The sequence below is a fragment of the Phasianus colchicus genome, chromosome 1 (genome assembly GCF_987193195.1).
Source record: "Phasianus colchicus chromosome 1, bPhaCol1.hap1.1, whole genome shotgun sequence".
Taxonomy (NCBI): Eukaryota; Metazoa; Chordata; class Aves; order Galliformes; family Phasianidae; genus Phasianus; species Phasianus colchicus.
Window position 1 is genome coordinate 183,512,665 of NC_143436.1, and position 20,964 is coordinate 183,533,628.

Below are 20,964 nucleotides of genomic sequence, written 5' to 3' on the forward strand. Positions count from 1 at the left end.
CACGTACTGCCTGATTGGGTTCCAGAAGGCCCACAGAACAGAAAACTATCAGTTCACCTTTCAGTATTGTTTTGCATGTCATAGTGTCCAAACCATACAGTTAGTAGAATAAGATGAATACCTAGTAAAATAGCTTGGTATTATGAACACTTTGGTTGCATAAGGGATTGCTTGAATCTATGTGTAATAAATCCTTCAGACTCTGTATTTCTAGCCAGGAAGAAAGCTTTTAATCATTTTAAGAAAGATCTTAGTTAAGAATTTCAAAAGATTTCTAGAAATAATATAATCCCGCATTTGGAGATGGTAAAAAAATACATTAATAAATCTTCAGAGTATTGAAACAGTGCATCAGCAGCACCTACAAATCACATAAACTTTATTTTTTTCTTTTACAAACAATAGTAACATTCCAAATAAAAACATCAATCAACTAAAACCACTGATATAAACCCTAGTATATCTTTTTGCACCCATCAATCTAGATGCAAATGGAATAAACTATCTCTTACAATTATAATTTATGATCTTTTCCTATTAATAGAGAAAACATACGTACAGCAAGAATACATGAAGCCTCCATAGTTTTTATAATATGACATAATATCTTTAAATAGAAAAGTAAAAATAGTTAAATGTAGAGCTGATATGTAAAGCTATCAGAAAAATCTATACACATTAATGCAGAAAGACAAGTGTCTTAACATTAGAATGCCTTGCATCTTCATAAATGTTGTACTACAAAATTTTTCACTACTGTGGTAAATACTGAAGAATACAGAATTTTCTAGTAGCACAGCAAGCAACTTCTAATCTCACCACATTAAAGTTTTAAAAGATAAAGCATTTAAGAATAACTACATTAGCTTAATTTTCCTCAATAAACATTTTGCACAAGCACTCTTTTTGAAGCAATTCAATGAAAAAAAATATTTCAGTCAAGTAAAAGGATTATTGATATTATTTGATTCTTGAGTACTGAGATACTTGGATACTTGAGCATGCAGGAAAGTTTCTTGTATGCAACCTAGTTATGTTAAGCTATTTAAGAGCTCTAACAGCTAGGGGAAATGTATGCTAAACAACAGCATCCAACAAAAAAATCAATACTCACAAATGCTTAAAAAGCCTAACCAGCCAGGCTCTAGTTTAGTTTAGAAAATTATTTGCAGACTGCCACCTCCATTAGTTTATCATAGAATTGCTCAGGCTGGAAAGGACCTTAAAGATCATCAAGTCTAATCACAACCTAACCATACTACCCTAACTCTTAGCAACCCTCCGCTAAATCATGTCCCTGAGCACCACATCCAAACAATTTTTAAACACATCCAGGGATGGTGACTCAGCCACCTTCCCGGGGGAGCCTATTCCAGTGCTTAACAACCCTTTCTGTAACCCTCAGGGATTATAAAGATAAAACAGGTTTTATTCAGATCCTAAAGATAAGTAATGTAGATGAGTTAGGGAAGCTCTGTTAATGAAAAAGAACTGATTTACTAATAAAAAGTTAAATTAGTTATTTTTATCAGGTATTTTCATTGCAGAAATGAATCCCAAGGACAGGGAGATTTCACTTGGTCAATCCATACATCTCCAACAAAACTGTGCTGCATTCATAGCATCAAAAAATTTCAAGCTTGCTCACTAAATTCACATATTTTAAACAGTGAAGTTCTGTTACTTCCTTCAAATTTATTATGTGATTTTCCATCTTCTTCCTTTTACTGGACTCTTCTCCAGCAAGCTGACATCTGAAATTTGACACTCCTCTGACCTCCAGCTTCTACTTCAGAAAACCATGTCCTTGCAGGCTCTGTATCACCATTCTGTAGGTATTTCAGATAAGTAAATGGTGACTCACGCTAATCAGTTCTCAGCGTTATACCAGAGGAAGATTCTTATATTGGAAAATGGGCTGCTCTACAGAAATATGAATTAGCAGTACCTAAACTCTGCTGCAATTTTCACAGAAGGGTACTCTCTAAACAACAGTAACTTCCCCGCAAAAGAGGAATTCCATTAGGTCTCTTTCAGACTGCTATCAAATAAAAGACATCCCTAGATGTCTTTCATCCCTAATCTTTTTGTGAATATGCTAATAATACTACCTTTGCCTAAAAATTGAATAGACAGACATTTTTAGTATATGTGGTTTGAATTTTTACCAAATGAATCCCAGTATGATATCCAAAATATAAAACATTCCAGGATGAAGTATCATTCCTCTCTAAGAATCACGGAATCATAGAACAGCTTGGGGTGGAAAGATCTCAAAAATCATCTAGTTCTAATCCCCCTACTGTGGGCAGGGTTGCCAGTCACAAAAACAAGCACCAGGTGAGGTTGACCAGAGACCCACTCAACCTGTCCTTCAACACCTCCAAGGATGAGGCATCCACAGCTTCTCTGGGCAGTCTATTCTAGCACCTAGCCACCCTCTCCATGAAAAAATTCTTCTGACATCTAACCTGTATTTCCACTCTTTTAGTTTAAAATTGTTCCCTTTTATCTTATCACTATCTACCCATGTAAAAAAACAGTTGATTTCCCTCCTGTTTTTAATGAGGTTTTTCAGGAGTCTTCTGCACAAGCCCAACTCCCTCAGCCTTTCTCATAGGACAGGTGCTCTAGCCCTCTGTCCATTTCCATGGCAGTCCTCTGGACCTGCTCCAACAGTTCCACAATCTTCTTGTAGCTGGGAGCCCCAGGCCTGGATGCAGTACTCCAGATGGGGCCTCAAGAGGGCAGAGTAGAGGGGGACAATCAACTCCCTCTCCCTGCTGGCCACACTTCTCTTGATGCAGCCAGGATACAGTTGGTCTTCCAGGCTGCAAGTGTACGCAGTTGACTCACAAAAAGGCTCTTGTCCAACAAAAGCCCCAGGTCCTTCACGGCAGGGTTGCTCTCAATGAGTTCTTCTCCTAGTCTTTCTTTATACATATCTGGGATTCCATATGTCTGAGAGTATTGTTCAAACACTCCTTGAACTCCAGCAGGCTTGGTGCTGTGACTACTGCTCTGAGGAAACTGTTCTAGTGGCAAATGAGAATATAATAGATCTCTAACCTATATATATCTTACACAGTAAGCAATGAATAATCATCAGATGAAATGCATAAAATGAAACATCATTACTTCACTTTCCTGAAAGTGTCTTCAATAGCAGGTTGCAGAATCAGAACTTTTTTTTTCTCCTTAGGTACTGCACTCCTTTTCTGCACTTTGACACAAGGCAGGATGTGCAAACAATGGTCAGTCACAGCAGATGTATACGCATCCCTGTACTTGTAAAGGAATATCTGTATTTTACTGAAAGGATGCATAAACATATAGCCACGTGATGAAAGGAGCACTGATACAGCACCCACACAAAAAGCTGCAACAGCCCTCCATAAGCATCTGCTTCAGTCTCTTATATAAATAGCAATTCCTTACAGAATCACAGAATGGCCAGGGTTGGAAGGGACCTCAAGGATCATGAATCTCCAACCCCCCTGCCACATGCAGGGCCACCAACCTCCACATTTAATACTAGACCAGGCTGCTCAGGGCCCCATCCAATCTGGCCTTGAACACCTCCAGGGACGGGGCATCCACAACCTCCCTGGGCAGCCTGTTCCAGCACCTCACCACTCTCTCTGTAAAGAATTTCCCCCTGATGTCCAACCTAAATCTTTCCTCTCTCAACTTAAAACCACTTCCCCTTGTCCTGCAGTTATCTACCCTTTCAAAGAGTTGATTCCCTCCTGTTTGTAGGCTCCCCTTAGGTATTAAAAGGCTGCAGTGAGGTCACCCCGCAGCCTTCTTTTCTCCAGGCTGAACAAGCCCAGCTCCCTCAGCCTATCTTCAAAGGGGAGGTGCTCCAGTCTGCTGATCATCTCTGTGGCCCTCCTCTGAACCCTCTCCAACAGCTCCCTGTCTTTCTTGTACTGGGGGCTCCAGACCTGCTCACAGTACTCCAGACGGGGCCTCACAAGAGCAAAGTGGAGAGGGACAATCACCTCCCTGTCCCTGCTGACCACCCCTCTTCTGATGGAGCCCAGGGTACCATTTGCTTTCTGAGTTGCCAGAGCACACTGCTGGCTCATGTTAAGCTTTTCATCTATCAAGACCCCCAGGTCCTTCTCCACAGGGCTGCTCTCAAGGACCGCTCCATCCAGTCTGTATAAAAATGCCTGGGATTCCTCTGGCCCAAGTGCAAAATCTTGCACTTTGCTGTGTTCAACCTCATCAGGTTCAACTGGGCCCACCTTTCAAGCCTGCTGAGGTCCCTCTGAATGGCATCCCTTCCTTCTACCATGTCAACCTCACCACTCACAGAATCACAGAATTGTAGGGGTTGGAAGGGACCTCCAGAGATCATCGAGTCCAACTCCCCTGCCAAAGCAGCTTCCCTACACCAGGTCACACAAGTAGGTGTCCAGGTGGGTCTTGACTATCTCCAGAGAAGAAGACTCCACCACCTCCCTGGGCAGCCTGTTCCAGTGCTCCATCACCTCACCTAAAGAAGTTTGTGTGGAACTTCCTATGCTCCAGCTTCTGGCCGTTTCCCCTTGTTCTGTCTCCACACACTGCTGCAAACAGTCTGGCCTCACCACTCTGTCCCCCACACCTTAGATGTTTATAGACCTGGATCAGGTCCCCTCTCAGTCTTCTTTTCTCAAGGCTAAACAGACCCAGCTCACTCAGCCTTTCTTCATAGGGGAGATGCTCCAGGTGCTTCACCATCTTTGCGGCCCTCCACTGGACTTTTTCCAAGAGATCCCTGTCTTTTTTGTACTGGGGAGCCCAGAACTGGACACAGCACTCCAGATGAGGCCTTACCAGGTCAGAGTAGAGGGGGAGGATCACCTTCCTCAACCTGCTGGCCACGCTCTTTTTAATGCACCCCATGATGCCATTGGCCTTTCTGAACACAAGGGTGTACTGCTGGCTCATGGCCAACCTGTCCACCAGGACACCCAGGTCCCTCTCCGCAGAGCTCCGTTCCAGCAGCTCATCCCCCAGTCTGTACACCTGTACCAGTGCATGCAATTATTCCTCCCTAGATGCAAAACTCTTCACTTGCTTTTGTTAAACTTCATCTGGTTTCTGACTGCCCAGCTCTCCAGCCTGTCCAGGTCTTGCTGAATGGCAGCACAGCCTTCAGGCAGGTCAGCCAATCCTCCCAACTTCATATTATCAGCAAACTTGCTGAGGGTGCACTCAATTCTGTCATCGATGTCATTGATAAAGATGTTAAAGAGCACCGGTCCCAAGACAGATCCCTGGGGGACGCCGCTCGTTACCAGCCTCCACCTGGACATAGAGCCATTGATGACCACCCTCTGTCTGCGGCCTTTCAATCAATTTCTTATCCATCGAGTGGTCCACCCATCAAATCCACATCCCTCCAGTTTGGAGAGAAGGATGTGGTGGGGGACCATGTCAAAGGCCTTGCTCGAGTCCAGGTAAATGACATCGTTCGCCTTCCCCTTGTCCACCAATGCCATCACTCCATCACAGACAGCTAGCAAATTGGTTAAGCATGACCTTCTGTCATGGTTTTATGATTTTTGGTTATCAGTATTCCACATCATAACATCATGTAATGCACTGGCGGTTTGACTGTTGATGCTCAAGTTCCGGGTGCCTGTCTGGAGGAGAAGAAGAACTACATTCCAGGGGGCTTTGCGGTCAGCGAGGAGATGTAACTTCTGGCAAGGTCACCTGATGTTCTCTTCTTCGCCTGCACTTCTCTGTCTGCTCTTCTCTGTCTGCTTTTTCTTCACGGGCTCAACTGGACTGCACTTCTCACCTCAGTGTTGTGGTGAGGCCTATCCACCTTTTGCACACACACTCTCTATCTCTCTCTCATTATATTTTGCTGATACTATATTTAGTAAATTAGTTTGTTTCACCTCAGATTGTTGCCGCTGTTTTCAATTATTTTGGGGTCCCCTGTTTCCCTTCTCCAGAGGCGCGGATCTGCGGATCCCTCCGCCCCGTTAGTCATGGAACCAGGCTGAACCAGCCCGTAAACTGTTGACACCTTCCCCTGGTGAAGCTGTGCTGGCTGCCGTGGATCACACGCACATTCCTCATGTGATCAAGCATGTCATCCAGGATGATCTGTTCCATGATCTTCCCGGATACAGAGGTGAGACTCACCAGCCTGTAGTTCCCAGGGTCCTCCTTGCTCCCTCATCACTTTGAGCCCAATAAATTTGATGTTAATATGCAAGATGTTTTTAAAAGTAACTATAATAGAGAAATAGAAACATAGTAACCTAAAATCTTGAGTCCTATACATACTGACAAAAACCTTTCATCTGTTTAATGTTAGGTAATATTAATATTTCATCACACATTAATCAATTGCAGATTATCTTCTCTAGCACTTACATTCTCTTGAAGGAGTTCAGGGTGCATTCCTCGTACAAAATGTAGAGCAAACATTAACTGATCAGCCTGAATAAAAGGAAAAATAAAAATTGCATTTGCATGTTCATCAGAAGTCACCCTTATGCCTCAGTAGTCATTAAAACCTCACATAGATAAGAGGCAGAATTAGCAGCAGATTGCTGATCACTTTTATTCGTTCTCTAAGACCACTATCAGAACAGAAAACTGAAGTGCATTGATCGTTAGTCAAGCTGCATGATAACTGTTACACTTTCAACATCTTCCAACCTCCAGCCCGATTACCCAAGGTGAAAAACTTCCATATTATAAATCTCCAATCTGTACTCAGGCTTTGAAATATTCCATCTTTTCTGATATACACAAATAGTGTGCCTTTCAGCATTCAAAAGATCTGATGACTTAATGGAAGGCTTCACAGTCATAAATTCAAATGAAGACTTTAAATTATTACCAGTATTCCATAAGATTCCACTTGAACTTTGATAAATCAAAATCCTTAGCAATACTGCTACTTCTGCATCCCCAGTGTAGGGTTCCTAGATTTTTAGGGGTAAAATCTTCCAAGATCTCTCTATTCTCACCAGTCAAACTTCAGACCTGCATTATTTATACTACTGGTCAGATGGTCTGTGCAGATTTATTATGTCTTTGTCAGCCTAGGACTATAACACAAACACCTTCTGTTATGACTGCTTCATTTGAAAGTAAAAATGAAAATGAGAGGTGTATCTATCCTAGATTTTCACCAAAAAGCAAGAAAAGCCATCTGAAGGAGATACTGAACGAACAAGACTTTAAGAGCATTATGTAGACAAACAAGAAAACAGTTGGAAACAAACAAGCTAACAGGTAGAGATTTGGGGCAGAGATGAAAAGAGAAAATAGAATTTTACAATGTCTGTTGTTTGGGTTTGTGGGTTTTTTTTGTTTGTTTGTTTCCTTTCAAACAAACAAGCATAGAAACAATCACACAAAGCCTTACAATGATAACTAGGTCAAACATTCATACTTGGGAAATAGCAGAAATAAGACCAAACAGAGAAGAGTTCCCAGAAGAATACAGTCTTACCTTAAACAAACAACGGCAAACATATTCATACACTGTATGTTTCAGTGTGTAAATAAGTGACTCGATTCTTTCGTCAGTATTGCTTGAATCCTAAAAACAAAGTTTTGATTTTTAAAATTTATGTGGAAGTAAAAAAAACAAGTGAATTTCAGTTGGAATGACACAAATTATCTGGACTCTGTGACACTCATCATTTCTAAAAACATACTAATGAGCTCACTTGTAGCTACCAGTAAGAGCATGACAAAACATGAAGTTCCTGCTGAGACAAAGTGTATAATCACCTCCCCATCTTCCTACCCATTTTCCCTTAGCCTTCCCATTTTGTGGGGCCAGGTGGCACAAATTGATCTAGTTAACTCCGTGACAGCCTTGTAGAATGACATTCACAATCAGATTATTCATTACACCTAAGGTAAACATAGAGCAAAAGAGATAATATTTTCTTTTCTTAGTTTATTAATATCCTGGATGTTTCATGGTTTTCACTTGGTAAAAATTTGATTTTGCATTATATTTTTAAACAATTTCTATGTGTCAACAAGTATGTTGATATTGAATGTATTATCTAGACTTGGAGCCAATATTTGGCTCAAATGAACTAAGCAGTGTAGAAAATATTAAATATAATCTCTCCATCAAAACTTACAGACTGAAAGACTAACTACAACAAGAAAAAAAATGAAAGAAAGACAGGACAGAAGAAAGAAGAAGCAAAGAAAAAAGGACAGAGGCATTACAGGTACCATGAGGTTCATCTGAAACAAGTTCCTTTCTACACTGCTGAAACTGGAAGAGATGTACTTACAAAAAGAAGGGGCAATGTGGATTCACAAGTTGCTTTGACTATCATCTTCCCAATTTCTAGAAGACTGTATGGGAAAATGCAGAAATGGACAGAGGCAAAGAAAATAGGAAGAAAGTGGAGGTGGATGTGACTGACAAAAACAGAAGCTGAGCTTTATAAAGGTTAACATAATATGCAGAAAAGAAATTACAAAAATGTGTGCAAGGAATTAGAAATCTCATGGTGGGGAAAAGAAATAGGTAAAGAGCTTTAATGAAGCCAAGAGTGCATCATTGTAAGTATGTCTCTGCTCATGATTGGAGCTGAAGTGAAGTTGTAAGCAGAGACATCAGAGTAAAGGGGAACCCAAAAGTTACATGATAAAAGGCAAACAAATGCAGTTTTCAAGTAGGAACAAAGAGGAGATGAATTTCGGAGATACTGAATAAGAACATAGCATATTATTAATAAGTGTGCATTTTTAGGCCTAAAGAGTGAGGTGATGAGGGATGAATCCACAATTCTGCATTTCAGTAAGAAAAATGTAATGGCATGAGAAAAAAGAAATGTAATAATGACATTTTCAGCCAGACACGTATGCTTAAAAATCTATATAGCAACACACAAAGTTTAGATCTTCCTTCAAATAACTTGATGATATAGAAATATAGATATTTTCTTCCTCTCATTGATAGAAGTAGCTTTATTTTGATATTAGCTCACTACTGAAAGTTTTTTTTAAATGAAGTTATAATCAAAAATTCTTAACTCAGAGCAAGACTGAAATTAAAAATAAGAGCTTGTTCTCAGAAAGCTCAGTAATTTTACAATTCATATGTAACATAAACTACATTAAAAATCATAAAATTATAATCATAAAAAATTCCTGTGCATCTATTCTGAATATGTAAAGTATAACAGTTCAGCATCTCTACTTATTATGCATTATTCTCTAAAACTGTCCTACTAAAAAATTCTGAAGATCAAAGCGGATCGATGCATCTGCAGCACACAAAGCTTTACGAAAAGAGAACAAACCTGTTCGCTTTGCAGTGCTCTTTGGAAAAGCCGTAGGAACGCCGCCAAACTAAAACGGTACATATTATTAATTTTGGACAAGTCAGAGATAATAAAGTACATCTTGCTAGCACTCTCAGCTAAAGGGAGATATGCATTCCTCTCCTGTGAATAAAAGAAATATAGATATACATAAGAACAGTACATTACTGCCATCTATTGGCTATTATGTACACATTTATTGGTGCTATTGAAGAAACATCCATATGATTCACACTGCTTGAGAAAACAGAATACTTTCTGACTTTTCAAGCTGAGGCACACTGTCTTTACTTGGCACTCAAGACTTCCACACTGTCTTTAGCTTTTAAACATATCAAAAAACATTCTTCTAGAAAGTTCTTTAACTTGTGAAGAACATCTTGGGAATTAATCTAACGGCACTGAGGTCCCCATCCACCACAGAGCCCTTTCCAAAACTTAGTAACAAATTCAAGGCAGAGCAAATAGGAGAAAAATGTAACAGGAAAAATACTTGTAGCGTGCTACAAAAAACAGCATGCCAGATGAACAGCACCACCAATTAACTACATTTTTGCAGTACTGAGAGATTCATTAAATAAGAACGTCCATATGAGACTTAAAAGTCAGTCATATTTGCAGTAGCCAGTGGCAAAAATAGAAATAAAATAAAAATCCTGTGACAGCCAATGGGCCATTGGGAAAAATTTCTTTAATTCAAAGTGGCAGACTTTGAATTGTGCAGATATTGACCATGTGTAAAAAAACAAAAGGAATTTAAGTACTCAAAATGCTTTCTGCACTTGTGTATCTCTTACCACATAGGAAAAATTCAGTATGGCACTGATTTTATTCTCCTGTAATCTATATATACACAAGATTGCTATTTTTAGGAAAGAAAAAAAAGCAAAAGAAAGATTATAGTTTTTTTTCTACCTGATCAAGGGAACTCTGAAGTCTATGAGATTCAGCAAGTGATTCTTGGATGAGTGCACTACTTGCTTTAGTTTGATTCAAAGATTCAATCAGATCTTTATTTTCTAGTATATTGCCTTGTGATGTTGCAAGTGTCTGTAAACAAAAAAAAGTCACCCACATTACACACATGTGAAAATAAAAACACCTGTAAAACCTGTAAAATAACCATTTTGAAAGCTGACAAATAGACTTCTGAAGCCCTAACTGCACTAAGAGTACAAGTGGTTTACTCAAGAACTGGCATGTTGTACCAATGAAGGACAGAATATACAACCTAAGATCAAACTCAAAATCCAGACTGCCAAATTCAGTCAAGCTGCCAGTAAGCTTCTGAGAATTTCTATTATCAGTTTTTTCTGCACCAACATCCCTACAGGAAATACAAATCAGAAATGTTATGAATTTCTATTTGACTGCCAATTTAACCTGAAATTGGCTACTTGCAATTACTTGCTGTACTCAAATTCTTTCTCCCTCAAGAAACAGAACAAACTGAGAGATGAATGATGAACATTTTCAGTTTTGTGATCAGAGATCCCTTCAACATACTCATAATTGACCCTCCTCTTTCCTGAGTTCTCTCCAAACAGTTGCATATCTAGTAAGGACAGGGAAAATGAATGACTCCTTGTCCTTTAAGTGTTTTCGGTTTTGATTTTTACTCTTTTTTTTTTTTTTTAAACTTAGTTTTCAGTAGATACACTTCAGAACAATTTCTTTGCCATACAACAACCTAAGATTGACTTCTTGTCAGTTACATTTCATTGTCATGCTTCAGCTGAAAGGGAAAACTAAATGGGTTTGACACATTAGACAGTTAAACATTTTTTTTTTCCTGAAATTATCCAATAAATATAAATGCAACTAAATTAATTCTCTATGCCATGAAAACACTTTAATATGTGATGATTTGCAAGGACAGCCAAAGGGAAAAAAAATAAAAATAAAAAGATCCATGATCTCTGAGACAGTGGTCAGGCAGTGGAATGGGCTGCCCAGGGAGGTGGTGGAGTCACCAACTCTGGAGGTGTTCAAGGAAAGGTTGGATTTTGTGTTGAGGGACATGGTTTAGAGAACTATTGGTGATTGATGGATGGTTGGACTGGATGTTCTTGTAAGTCTTTTCCAACCTTGGTCTTCCTGTGATATGATCTTTCCTCACCTTATTACAATGCTCACTTAATAATTCAATCATTTGTCTCTGTCATGAACAAATAATCCAGCAACAATGCTTCAGACATTCAGATCTGCACACCTGAATGAAGACTGCATACTGTTTTTTAAGTGAAAAACAGTATTTGCCAAAATACGATACCCTGTTTTTTGCAGCCAGTTTGCAGGTTTTATAAACTGGCAAGTCTTAGAAGCCACACCAGTATTTCCTAACAGCACATCAGGATATTTGGATGTAGAGATTCATGTAGATATCTAGCTGGAGACTTGGACAAGACTATTTATTTCTTCATGGTGTTTAATTTTGCACTAAGGAATCATAGAATAAGCTAAGAGATGCCACAGCATGCATGCTGCTACCCCATGGTTTTGGGAAGAAAACCATTACAGTACTTTAGATAAGATTTTTTATGTTGCTTTAGGATTAATGTGAATTTAGCTTGATGACCTCTACCATTGATTTCTTTTAAAAAAAATCAATGCAGTGCCAGTCAGTTTCTACTGAGCTTTAGGTTACTCCCTTCAATATCAAAGAATACTCTGATTTTAGTGCTATCAAGAATGCCAAATCTGAAACAAGCCCTGGTGTTAATACCTTACACTTTTTATTGCAAACTCCTCGGGCATCTGTTACTTCCTGAAATTTGGCAACCTTTGACAACATTTAATATATTGAAATATTACAATTTCATGATAAACATATATAATTATTATCTTTTTTATCCCAGGCAAATAATGCTTTTACTTTATCAAATCAAAAATTCAGAGGAATCTTTCTAATAATCTCACCTTCTTCATTTAAACATATAAAAATACAAAAACTATATTATCATTCTAGCACATACAGCAGGTAACACTATTTTACCTCCAAAAGAGATTCCTCAAGCTTAGCAAGTTGTATCTTCTTCTCTTCTTCTTGTTGTAACAGCTTTGTCTTCTGCTCTTCCAAATCAGGCTTTTCATGCTGAATGGTTAAGGCCAAAAGCTAAAAAGAAAGATTATTTTACGTGGTAGGAAATGTTGGAATATTCCATTATATATGTTAACTGCAATATAGCATAATATATACACATCAACTGTATAGCAATATGTACTCTATAGTTTTGAAAGCAGACTTCCAAGAGTTTGAAAGAAAAGAGAAACTTAGTGATTAATCTTTTGTAACTGAAGTCAGTGAGATAGTTTCTGTTTTCTTTATTGGACTTACTAGTTATATCACAGAATCACAGAATGGCCTGGGTTGAAAAGAACCACAATGATCATCGAGTTTCAACCCCCTGCTATGTGCAGGGTCGCCAACCACCAGATCAGGCTGCCCAGAGCCACATCCAGCCTGGCCTTGAATGCCTCCAGGGATGGGGCATCCACAACCTCCTTAGGCAACCTATTCCAGTGCATCACCACCTTCTGTGCAAAAAACTTCCTCCTAATATCTAACCTAAACCTCCCCTGTCTCAGTTTAAGACCATTCCCCCTTGTCCTATCACTATCCACAGCCATTCCCCCTCCTGTTTATATGCTCCCTTCAAGTATTGGAAGGCCACAATGAGGTCTCCCCAGAACCTTCTCTTCTCCAAGCTAAACAATCCCAGTTCCCTCAACCTTTATTCATAGGAGAGGTGCTCTAGCCCTCTGATCACCTTAGTGGCCCTCCTCTGGACCCGCTCCTAGAGTGTATAAAAACAAGATTCTAAACCTTCAATTTAGTATCAGCATTGATTTTATCAGTTCCGTTTATGTGCTAGAAAATATCTCCATGACCATTAACACAACTGGTACCATGTGGCTTCTACCAGAAGCTAGAGGTACCTAAGAATGTTTGTTATCTATATATATAAACCTACATACATATTGTTTTCATTGCCTACCTGTCCTCTTAAGCCACTTCCTGTTGTGGTAAAGTTGACTTCCATAACAATAGAAGAAGCATCAGGTGGGATGAGGGGATTTGGGTTCCTTGTTGATAGAAAAAGACGGAACTCTTCATTATAATCTATCATTTTTTCACCTATTTGTATAGCATAGCGGGGTCCTGTAAATTAAAAATACTTATTATTTTCAGATAATTCTGGATTGGTCATAGAGTAAATGTAGGTATTTATGTTATTCGTAATGACCAATAGATTAAAAGATAACTTATGAGCAATTTGTAAATGAATTTTATAAATAATAATAAATAAAAACTGATGGAACATAACCTATTCTGCACTGTCAGACAGAAAAATGGAATAGTGTAGCACAGCGTGTGGAAGTTACATGATGAAACTACTTAATTGAGCCGGTTCATTTAATTATTATTACCCAGTAATAAAGCATAAATCAGTAATAAAGCATAAATGGTAAAAAAAAAAAAATAATAAAATAAAAAAGAGTACTTGATGTAAAGCTACTACAAACAAATATTTGAAATCTTCTAATGATGACAAGAGATAAAACCTTATAGAAGACACAATGGATTCTTCTTTTGTCTAAGAATCCTGTCATAATTCAAACATACTTACTTTCCCACACAGGTGTACTACTCTATAAAATCATTTTAGCCAGTGTGTGTTTATGGCTGAATAAGAAGGTTCAATATTCTCTGAATGTGATATCGAAGCAATTAGCTCTCTCTCAATCTGTTACATTTCTTTTACAAGTTTGATGCTGCTGTATAATCATAATTCCATTAAAATATTATTTTCTGTGACACTGTTATAGAAAAAGAGTATAAAACTACTTGATCCTTGAATATATATTTATTAGCTGAAAAAAGAAATATTCCATTAAGAAATATTTTATATTTTTTTCTTACCGCAAACACATTTCCTGTAATCACAGGAGGAAATAAACAATTTAATTCCAGCTGTCACAGTTTCAATTTGTATTTACACTGATTCTTCTTTTACATTTCTCAATATGCTTCTCACAGAATTACACTGTGCCTATAGCCTCTCACCATTCCCCATCTATCAAATTGTCAACGGTTTATGGTCTGGTTTCCATTCTAGCCTTGTCAGAAGAGACTCTAACAGGCATGACTAGAGAAAGATTTTTGCCTCCTGATAATAAAAAAAGAAGAAGAAGTTTCAAAGTGAAAAGTTCTCTTCCAGAGAATTTTCTAAAGTGGCACAGTTAGTTGCTTCTCTATTCTTAGCAGTAGGAGTGAAAGATGAGGTATGCTCCAAGTATAAATCTCTTGCTAAAAACACTGGTACAGATGAAAATCACATATCAATTTTGCTTCTGTGCCAAGGATCAGAATAAATTGTAGGCTTATGTTGTAAAAATGTCAAGTTGAAAATGGAATCCGTACAAGGACAAAGTTACTGTAGCATATAAAGTCACATTTTTCCTCAATTCTTTTCATTCGCGCAGTGAAAAGATGTACAGTCATCACAAGCAAACGATGCAGACAAGTCCTCACTACCATCTGCACATTCTAACAAACAGGAGATGTGTGCCTGATGGTCAAGTGATGGAAATGACTCAAAAAGCCATCAGTTCTCCCTTTTCAAAAAGACCTTCCCAGTTTGGACTTGCACAGACCTACCAAAACCATGTGTTTGAAATTACCACTAGCAATTAACCTAAAATTTAAATTGTATAAGAGTTTATGGAAACACTTCATTCTAATTCCAGCTGAAAAAAAATGTAAATATTTCCCAGTATTTTTCAAGTTAGCAAACGAGAACATACCTCCAACATATTTCACATGTTAGCAGCACATTAAAGAGGAAAAAGCCAGGTAATACACAGGGTTTCAAAAATAAATAAATAAATAAATAAATAAATAAATAAATAAATCAGGTTTTATAAGATCCATATGAATCTAGCTTTCAAAAGCTCTGAACAGACATTTTTAAAGACCTTAGTCACTTACCTTGGACAACAAGATCCCTTCTTAGCAATGGGTAAAGTACAGGTTCCATTCCATCCATTTCCTGTATAATAAGAGTTTTCCCAAACCTCACTGCCAGCTCAAGGGTCGTTAGGAAGTTGGTGTCCTGGGCAAATGAAATCAAATTCTTCTGAGTAATGTTATTTTTAGAACTTTGATGATAGTTTTAAGAAGTAAACATTTTACTTCTTTTAAAACACTTTAGGAATGAATAGAAAAGCACTATACCAGAAATCTGAATCTATACATCAGTAGTAGAGCTATGCAATTCTACTGCAAGCATCACATGGCAGTCAAAAGTATATCATTTAAGTAAGTTTTCTAGTAAAGCAATGTTTCAGCTACTGACATACAATCAACCTATTTAACAGGCCCAGCAACCACAAACCTACCACAGGTCTTGTGTATGTCAGGTGTATCTGGAAGTTCTGACTAGTTAGAGCATCACTAGGTAGCTACATTGACAAATTGAATCAAGACTTAGAGCCAAGACTCACATTCATCTTAAGATATCAAATCGTAGGCTTTTTCTGCAGGCATCTAAACATACACTTGGTTTTTAAGATTCCATTCCATCTCCAGTCACTGGAGACCCAAGACAATGCAGAATGCTAAGGGTAACAAAGCCAATCTGAGTAATTAAGTATTCAGTTGCTATTATAGTACCATTTGAAAGCAAACAAAATGCCTGCATGTGGCTGGCAGGGATCTCTGTAAGACCTACCATTCATTTGATGCAATACCCTGAGGCCAGGTGCAGTCCAACAAGAGACTTTTAAATGGCACCATAAGTCTGCCAACATTTGTGCAAATGTAACAAGCCTATCCACCCATGTTCACTGACATGGTGTCTTAATCTCGAACTGGAATTTAACCTAGTACAACACAACATAAAAATCCTAGGGAAGAAGCATATACGTACTCCTGAAATTCAAAGAAGAGCAACCGACAATACAAAAAAGAAATCCCCTCCTTTTTAAAATCTTTTATTATCTCCCTCCTTCTTAGCAATACCATATTCTTGGAGAAGACACAAAAAGAGACAAGTTTCAAGAAGTAATACTACAATAATGTTGAGTCTCAATTTTAAATACTCTGATATTCTCCCAAAGTAAAGAAATTACCAGCATCAAGTAAGAATCACTGTTATCTAGAATTCTACAACAAATTACATGAAAATACGACCTATTTATTGTTGACAGCCATCACAACATTTAATAAACTTCCCCATAAAGTCTGGAACTGAGTGTTCTCAAGAAGAACAGAATTGTAGAACAGAAGAACAGAAGAAAATACTGAACCTGCTGATTAACAACTTCCAAACGTGATTCCTTCAAGTGTGTCTTCAACCATTCCGTGGCCCGGAATGAAGGGTCAATCAAAAATGGGCAAACTTTACTCTAAGAAAAAAAAAAAAACAACAGAAAATCTGATTTAAGAATTAAATTGAATGGGGAAAAAAAAAAATTCATCGAATTTAGTCTCCTTTTATTTCTCTACAATGATATTAAGGATGTTTTGCTACATACTTAATTTTACTATATTGTTACATTAACAATAATAACCTAATAAAAAATGAAATCAAGCAGTAGAAGGAGAACAGTGCTATCTTATTGTTCTTTTGAACAGTTTGATGACTGTCCTGTGGATGATACAACTAAAATATCATGTTCATTACCAGTTTTAAAAGGATGCTGAATAAAACACATGCACAAGAAAACAATCTGAGCTGAGGAATGGCTTGATAAAAGCTCTTTACACACAGTGAGACACATTTGACTAAAAAAAAATGTATATATATATCAGTTACAACATTTAAGTACATTTGAGGGTACAAAACCATATTTGTTGAAGAACTTTGTAATCAAAGTGAGAAAGGAATAGCTAGATCTAATATAAAGATGATAAAGCAGAATTAAATTGGTGGAGAGGCTGTAACTGGTTTCTGAGAACCATCAATCATTCAAGCAAAGTATGTGTGACAAATGCTAATTCTCCACTCTTAAATGGCATTAAATCTTTATTTTCTAGCAGATGTAAAAACTACATTATAACTACAGTATTGTATGAGTGCACAATTGCACTCATGTGTATAGTTATGGTCACATATTCATATGCAATTATGTTATAATAATGAATCATGAATATATTACTATGTGGGCTGCTCTGAAAGTAATGCCTTCTATTTTCTTACACTGGCCCACAATGTAAGGTGCAGATGTTGGTGGCAGGGCAGTAAAGGCTGAACATTCCCACCAATATTCCATTACATTTTGTTGCCGTGGGACAGAAGGCAGCAGAGGGGCAGCGTGACAAAACGACATCTGACATGGAAGTGCACATGAAGCAAAGATGTAGAACTGAATTCCTCCTTGTGGAAAAAACTGCATCTACTGACATTCATTGCTGCTTGCTTGACCAAACAGGGAATGTGAGCACAGTGGTGTGCTTCAGCAATGGTGACAGTAAGAATTGGTCCAGAACGATGTAGTTTCCATGGAAATAAATAGGAGGCACTACTTTCACAGTGACCTAAGTATAATTTATTATAATTCTTTTCTCAGGTATTAGCTACCGTCTTAAGTGAATGGCATTTTATATCCTGACGAACACTTAAGGATTTCACGTCCGATATTTTTAACAACATCTGCATATTTCCTTTCCTGTTTTCAAAACAAACATGCCAAATGCACGTTTATAGGACATAGTCTTCCATTTATGTTGTTAATGATGACTAATAGACTGACAGAATGTTTCATCTCTTTGACATCTGGAAGAAAACTGTAATACAGAAGAAGCATGTCCCTATGTCCCTCAACTAGTTTTTTTTTTTTTTTTCATTTTGAGTACCTAGATATACATAAATACTTTTTCTCTTTTTTCTCTTTGCATGCCTTATGCTAATAAAACTATGAAAATTAAATTGTTCATACTGAAACTGAAATCCACAGAAGCTGAAACACTTCCCATATTCAAAAGTAAATTTACCTGCAAGATAACAAGAGCATTTTCTATTGAAAGGTCATCTGAAGGTAAGCCTTCACTTTTCCAAACTAACTCCTCACTTTCTGTACACAGGAACCGCCGTAAATCAAACTCTGATAAAAGAAAGATTGTAGGTCGCTGTTAATATTTATAGTCTGCACATTTTAAAGTCTTCTCCACTTTGTATATAGTGGAGATTCTGTTTTAATGGAGTGCAATTCTATAGATTTTCCTTATTTTATTTCTAGAACTTAATGCTAATATCTACCTGATGTTATAAAAAAATGGGCTATTAACATAGACAGATCCCTTCCTTCCACAAGGAAGGAAGGGATGCCATTCAGAGGGACCTCAGCAGGCTTGAAAGGTGGGCCCAGGTGAACCTAATGAGGTTCAACACAGCAAAGTGCAAGGTTTTGCACTTGGGCCAGAGGAATCCCAGGCATTCATACAGACTGGAAGGAGCGGTCCTTGAGAGCAGCCCTGTGGAGAAGGACCTGGGGGTCTTGATAGATGAAAAGCTTAACATGAGCCAGCAGTGTGCTCTGGCAACTCAGAAAGCAAATGGTATCCTGGGCTCCATCAGAAGAGGGGTGGTCAGCAGGGACAGGGAGGTGATTGTCCCTCTCCACTCGGCTCTTGTGAGGCCTCATCTGGAGTACTGTGAACAGGTCTGGAGCCCCCAGTACAAGAAAGACAGGGAGCTGTTGGAGAGGGTCCAGAGGAGAGCCACAAAGATGATCAGCAGACTGGAGCACCTCCCCTTTGAAGATAGGCTGAGGGAGCTGGGCATGTTCAGCCTGGAGAAAAGAAGGCTGCGGGGTGACCTCATTGCAGCCTTTTAATACCTAAAGGGAGTCTACAAACAGGAGGGAAACAACTCTTTGAAGGGGTTGATAACTGCAGGACAAGGGGAAGTGGTTTTAAGTTGAGGGAGGAAAGATTTAGGATGGATGTCAGGGGGAAATTCTTTACAGAGAGAGTGGTGAGGTGCTGGAACAGGCTGCCCAGAGAGGTTGTGGATGCCCCATCCCTGGAGGTGTTCAAGGCCAGATTGGATGGGGCCCTGGGCAGCCTGGTCTAGTATTAAATGGGGAGGTTGGTGACCCTGCGTGTGGCAGGGGGGTTGGAGATTCATGATTCTTGAGGTCCCTTCCAACCCTGGCCATTCTCTGATTCTGTGATAAATAATGCTTACCGAAAGAAAAAACAGAAGCATTCAGTAGCCATAGGCAAGTTTCCAACTGTTAATGTGAATACATTCATCCATGCAAATTTTACTTTCTAAGCAAGGACTATGCGGTTAAATATTAAAAAAAAAAAAAAGTATTTATACTCTTAAGAATTAACAGAATAATCCCAATAAATAGTCCATCTCTATATACAACTACATATTGAACAAGAATGAATACAGTCACTTTTCATTTGGGGACACCAAGACTTCCTTGATCAAGCCTAATTACACACACAAATTACTTTCAAGGCCTGCTGATTTGGTCCACTCATCCAGTCTCATTTTCCTCTGATCCTCCGGAGCAGCAGAAAGATAAGTAATAAATGCAGCTGCTAACTGAGCTCTTTTAGGCAGTGTGGCCAGTTCATCTCTTATCTCTGACACCTTTAAAAAAAAAAAAAAAAAAAAAAAAAAAGAGTACAGAATGGATAGATGTATTACTTTAAAAAAAAAAAAAACTATGCTAATATTTCTCGTAAGTTATCGAATAGTCTGAATTAAATTTGGCTGCCATTAAGAATACAAGTGAGACAGTCACTCTCCTTGCATTTCACATAACTATATGTAGCTCACAGCAAAACATACTTGAAAATGTGGAAAAAGCCTAGCCTTTTTTTTTTTTTTTTTTTTTTTTTTTTTTAGCTCTGAGGTATAGCATGGACAGATATTACTGAGAATTTGGATCCTAAAAAACTGAACCTTATGAACCCTTCAGTATGTCAGTTACAAGCTACTGGATAAATGATATTAATTTAAGATAAATAAAAAATATGTGCCCTTACAGTATCAGTTAGTCAATGTCACAATATGGATTCTGATACCAAACACTGTAGGTATTTATTATAATCAGAAAGACACACAAAATAAAATACATTTATCACATATCTTTGAACAATCTACCTGCACTTTGTAAGTATTGCCACATTTTTATTTAATCAAACTGATATTAAAGGAAAGGTGACATACTCACAAAAGCAACGTTTTACTACTTCCTCTTTACTTAAAAGGGAAATGAATACAGCTTTTTTACCCCTAAAATAAAAACTATCCTCAAAAGACTATGAGTTGCTGGCTAATGTATCTGCTAGTTTGTTAGGTATGCTAACATATCTACCTATCCCATACCATTAACAGTATGGAAACTTTCTAAAGAGAGGGATAACATACCAGAGTGAAGAACCATGAAGAATCATTCTTAGAGGTCTTTGCACTAAGGTTCAAATCTGCCCAGCCCTACTATTGCAGATTGAGTACCTGAAAAGCTACTTGCAAAGGAAACTTTTCCACTTCTTTCCATAATACCCAACCCTAACTTTAGAATCACAGAATACCCTGAGTTTGAAGAGATCCATAAGGATAATCAAGTCTTACTCCTGGCTTTACACAGCATCACTCAAAAATCACACTATATG

At 38.0% G+C, this 20,964-nt stretch overlaps 1 protein-coding gene across 3 annotated transcripts in view; it reads right to left on the reverse strand.

Annotated features, from left to right (window-relative positions):
- DYNC2H1 (dynein cytoplasmic 2 heavy chain 1) overlaps window positions 1-20,964 on the reverse strand; it is a 139,928-nt gene that overhangs the window by 64,159 nt on the left and 54,805 nt on the right. For all 3 annotated transcript variants that reach the window (XM_090133939.1, XM_031595889.2, XM_090133940.1), the window contains exons 62-71: window positions 19,795-19,936; window positions 18,322-18,431; window positions 16,635-16,733; window positions 15,316-15,439; window positions 13,322-13,485; window positions 12,319-12,438; window positions 10,239-10,373; window positions 9,303-9,446; window positions 7,478-7,567; window positions 6,388-6,453 (exon numbers count right to left, since the gene is read on the reverse strand). In XM_090133939.1, coding sequence (XP_089990065.1) covers window positions 6,388-6,453; window positions 7,478-7,567; window positions 9,303-9,446; window positions 10,239-10,373; window positions 12,319-12,438; window positions 13,322-13,485; window positions 15,316-15,439; window positions 16,635-16,733; window positions 18,322-18,431; window positions 19,795-19,936 — 1,194 coding nt within the window. The remainder of the gene's footprint in view (window positions 1-6,387; window positions 6,454-7,477; window positions 7,568-9,302; window positions 9,447-10,238; window positions 10,374-12,318; window positions 12,439-13,321; window positions 13,486-15,315; window positions 15,440-16,634; window positions 16,734-18,321; window positions 18,432-19,794; window positions 19,937-20,964) is intronic.